The sequence below is a fragment of the Penaeus japonicus genome, unplaced genomic scaffold (assembly GCF_977035675.1).
Source record: "Penaeus japonicus unplaced genomic scaffold, GWHDUDI00000001_assembly GWHDUDI00000014, whole genome shotgun sequence".
Taxonomy (NCBI): Eukaryota; Metazoa; Arthropoda; class Malacostraca; order Decapoda; family Penaeidae; genus Penaeus; species Penaeus japonicus.
Genome location: NW_028234416.1, coordinates 11,569,842 through 11,574,841, shown reverse-complemented (window position 1 = coordinate 11,574,841; position 5,000 = coordinate 11,569,842). Strand labels below are relative to the sequence as shown.

The 5,000-nt window shown below is 40.3% G+C and overlaps 1 protein-coding gene across 1 annotated transcript in view; it reads left to right on the top strand.

Annotated features, from left to right (window-relative positions):
• LOC122254324 (uncharacterized) overlaps window positions 1–285 on the top strand; it is a 1,014-nt gene extending 729 nt beyond the window's left edge. The window contains exon 2 of the mRNA XM_043017968.2: window positions 1–285. This exon is cut by the window's left edge and continues 138 nt beyond it. Coding sequence (XP_042873902.1) covers window positions 1–148 — 148 coding nt within the window. The 3' untranslated portion in view covers window positions 149–285.
• The last annotated feature ends 4,715 nt before the right edge of the window (window positions 286–5,000 follow it).

Below are 5,000 nucleotides of genomic sequence, written 5' to 3'. Positions count from 1 at the left end.
CTGCTGCAACGACGCCGAGTCTCACGCCCACCGCACGCCGCCCGCCGCCCGTCACCGCTGCCGCGCTCACAACGCCATCCACTGCACTTGCGACTCAGCCAAGGCGTTGGGCAGCTCGTCCAGCCCCAAGATGAACGGGAAAATCTAGACGGGCTTCGCACTACGAGAGTTTCCGGCGTCGAACCCAAGGGCTGTTCCTCGCCCGACTATGCTGAAGCTCGCTGGCTAGCTGGATCGGATCACACCCTTCATCGATGCGAAGGAAAGATTTTCACGCGGTAAACTGAAGACACGGTTTTGCCCTTCCTCATAAATCATCCTCATAGGTCAACGGGATTAATTGTGAATTCCCACTGCACTGGTCGGTGGCTCAGGTCGCTGCCGGTGCCTGTCAAAAGCATTACAGATATTTCCTCCATATGTGGTTCGTCTGCACTTCTGAGCTCCGCCAGAGTCGACGCGACGCAACACGTAAGACCAGCTATGTGCTAGGACCAATGGTGCTGTTAAGTTCAAGTTCTCGTAGGTCAGGTTAGTTCAGTTGCTTCAGATCTAGTAAGCGTTGTAGACGAGTTCGTTTCAGTGGAAGTGTGACCCTTCGCTGTTCGGGGCTCACTCAACCGACCCAGATTGCTCCACTCTCTCACTCCGGGCGAGCGGGAAATATTTAAACCCATAAATCAACGGAGAAACAGAGTGAAGACGTAATGATCTTCGCCGAAACCCCATGCGTACTGGACCGAGGCCGCGGTCCCAGCCAACGGTCATCCAACATCCATCACCCTCCTCAAAAAGCGCGTCGGGATGGACAGTATTTCGAATCGCTTTTTCCCGCTTTCGTCGTGATTCGTGTTCATGATCTGTGCAACGGATCTCTCTGTGTGGGCGGCGACCCTATGCAACACCTCTCTGTGTTGGGAGTTCGTACTCCATAGCTTGTTATAAAGCTATACTATAACTGCCTTCGAAGACGTGTCTGTCGAGAAGATCCTTCCTCCTACAGGTCTGTCTACGGTCACCCTTGTAATGATAAGCGAGTAAATTAAATGGCTGTGCTAGGAAAGGGTATTTTATGATAATCATGAAGAAATCGTAGAAATAAAATAATTACAAATTAGAATATCAAACAGTGACTTTCTTAACGATCAACTGAAATTTATGCCTATAAAAGTATACATGAATGAATTGTAAATTTGAGATGCGACGTCAAACCAACGCAATATTTACCGCGGCCGAGCTCGACAGGGTGCCGAAAGGGGCAGTCTGTGCGGATAGGAAATGGTCACGGTCGCTTAACATAACATTAGTAAACCACAAATCTAAGGACTTCCGCAACGCAAACTATAAGGTCACTTATCGTAACATCTGCAAACTTTTCGTGAGTAAACGTACTATGTTGTTGATTAATGAATATATATATATAGATGTATATGTGTATATATACAACCAATCACAAAATTATTTCCCTGGACGAGCTTCTCATTTCTTCTGTAAACAACTTTCCTAACGGCATTTACGTTATTACAATCAAAGATTGTTATGCAAATCATGTATCATAAATGTGCCAAAATGTAAAATTGATGTTGAAAGTATGAAACAGAATAAAGCTCTGACTCAGCGCAGACTTCATGTTTCACTTCGTCCTTCCGAAGAAACAAAGACATTTTTTTCTTTGTTAATAGAGCTATACATCTTTCTGTCTAACCACGTTCTAAATATATGTGGATATTACTGAGAAAGACATATAAACTGTAACGTGGTTCTAATCATACTAATATAGAATGCATATTCTAAAGGACTGGATATTGCTTTAAAATTATACTTTATGAAGAAGAAAGTAGAAGCTTCATGGGAGTTCTCCTTTATCAGGTACATCTTTCGTTTTGTTAACATGCTGCATCAGCAAGGAATTTGAACTCTCTCTCTCTCTCTCTCTCTCTCTCTCTCTCTCTCTCTCTCTCTCTCTCTCTCTCTCTCTCTCTCTCTCTCTCTCTCTCTCTCTCTCTCTCTCTCTCTCTCTCTCTCTCTCTCTCTCTCTCTCTCTCTGTCTGTCTCTCTATCTATTTATCTATTTATCTATCTATCTATTTCTCTATCTCTCTATCTATCTATCTATTTATCTCTCTCTATATATATATCTATCTATCTATCTATCTATCTGTGTGTATATGTGTGACTGTATGTTTGATACTACAGCATTGTTAATGATTACAATTTCTTGTTCATTAACATATTATGACTATCGTCCTCTGGAAATTGCTTTGTCAAAGCATACCATCTGCTCTGGTCAACAGATCGAACTGATACACACTGGCCTGCTTTCAAGCCCATTTCATCAATATAGCATTTTTTTCTTTCATCAATATTGCATTTTTTAATATCCCAAGTATGGAAGTAATAATCATCTCGTATAAACTGGACTCACATCCAATATAATTCCAGAGCTTTCTAAATTCCTAACGCATATCATAATGCAAATCATGGCCCTCCCCCTTCGCAACTTCCATAACAAACTAAAAATCTCTCCAGCTTATGTACGCTCCCTCCGAATACCCTTGTATATTCTTCGCTATGGCCTTTTGCAATTTACTCTGCTAGACACGAATGCTAGGCCACCGCACAAAGATGTTCCTCCATTGAAACGCCTTCATTAAATCGCTTAGAATTTGTAATCAATATGTGCAGATTTGCGAGGGTCGGTATTTGATAGAACTCTCATGTCTGAGGTGTCTGGGGGTGAATGTGGACGGCTTTTTAAACCGTTACTTTTTCCTTTATAACGCGAATTTCTCTCTCTCTCTTTTCCTCTCTCTCTCTCTCTCTCTCTCTCTCTCTCTCTCTCTCTCTCTCTCTCTCTCTCTCCTCTCTCTCCTCTCTCTCTTCTCTCTCTCTCTCTCTCTCTCTCTCTCTCTCTCTCTCTCTCTCTCTCTCTCTCTCTCTCTCTCTCTCTCTCTCTCTCTCTCTCTCTCTCTCTCTCTATCCCTCCCTCTCTCTCTCCCCATCTATCAATCTATTTATCTATCTATCCATCAATCCACATACCTCTTTATTTATCTCTCTTTCTCTCTCTCTCTCTCTCTCTCTCTCTCTTTCTCTCTCTCTCTCTCTCTCTTTCTCTCTCTCTCTCTTTCTCTCTCTCTCTCTCTCTCTCTCTCTCTCTCTCTCTCTCTCTCTCTCTCTCTCTCTCTCTCTCTCTCTCTCTCTCTCTCTCTCTCTCTCTCTCTCTCTCTCTCTATCTATCTATCTCTCTTCATCTATCTCTATCTATCTATATATCTATCCATTTATCCATCTATCTATCAATTTATCTATCTATCTATCCATCTCACACACAAACACACTCATGCACATACACAAGCACAAACACGCACACAAGCACAAGCACATACACACTATCACAAGCACACACACACACAAGCACAAGTACACACACAAGCATAAGCATACACACAAGCACAAGAACAAGCACGCACACAAACACAAGGAAAAACACACACACACACACACACAAACACAAGGACAAACAAACACACACACAAACACAAGGACAAACAAACACACACACACACACACAAAAGCACAAGCACAAGGACAAACACACACACAAGCACAAAAACACACACAAGCACAAACACACACACAAGCTCAAGTACACAAATAAACACAAGCACACCCACATACACAAGCACACCCACATACACAAGCACACCCACATACACAAGCACACCCACATACACAAGCACACCCACATACACAAGCACACCCACATACACAAGCACACCCACACACACAAGCACACCCACACACACAAGCACACCCACATACACAAGCACACCCACACACACAAGCACACCCACATACACAAGCACACCCACATACACAAGCACACCCACATACACAAGCACACCCACCCACACACACAAAACCACAGATAGTCTCTCCGGCCGCCATCTGTAAGGCTCCTTGGCTGACGTGTCCGAGAAACAAACTCCCACCAAGGTTAGGCGTTGAGTTCCCATGATTATTTTACTTAACCATCCCTTAGATGTTTATACTCTGACTGCATATCCTTTGTTTGGGTTCTTTGTTTGTGTTTGTTTGTCGGTTTGTCTGTCGAGTGTGGAAGGGGATGTATTGAGTAGTATGGCTTGTTGAGCTGTGATGATGAATGGTATTGGATGAATGATGAATGAATGGTATGAAGATGAATGGTATTGTATTACATATCATTATCTATGTTAGTCATTAGATGTGTGATTGATTATATTGATAATGGTGATGTCATAACTATAGTAATGGCAGCGATAATAATGACGAATATGAATATGAATTATGATGATCATTGGTATTATTATTATTGTTATTCTTAGTATTCTTAGTATTATCATTCTTACTACCATTGTTATTATCATCATCATTATCATTATCGTGATTGCTGTATCCGTTAATGATTTTATTATCATCAATATTTTCATTATCATCACCATCATAATCACCATTATCATTATCATAGTTATTATCATACCTATCATCATCATTGTTATCATTATCGTTATTATCATTGATATCTCCAGTATCATTCCTATCATCAGTATTTTATATGATTATTATTACCATTACCATCATTACCGGTATGATTATTCTTATAATTATCATCATTATTTCTATCATTATTTCCATTACTATCATCATCATCATTATTATTATTCATTATTCGTATTGCTATTACCATCCTCACTACTACTATTATCATCATTATTCTCACTCTTACCATTATCGTCATCGTCATTATTATTAGTATTTAGTATTATTATTATCATTATCATTACTATTATCATCATCTTTATCATTATTGTCATTATTATTGTTTTCATCATTATTATTATCATTATCATTACTATCATTGTCATTATCACTATCATTATCAATCTACCATTGTTACCAGCTTTACTCTATACATCATTTATCAACAGTGCCATGATTAATTACTTCATCAACTA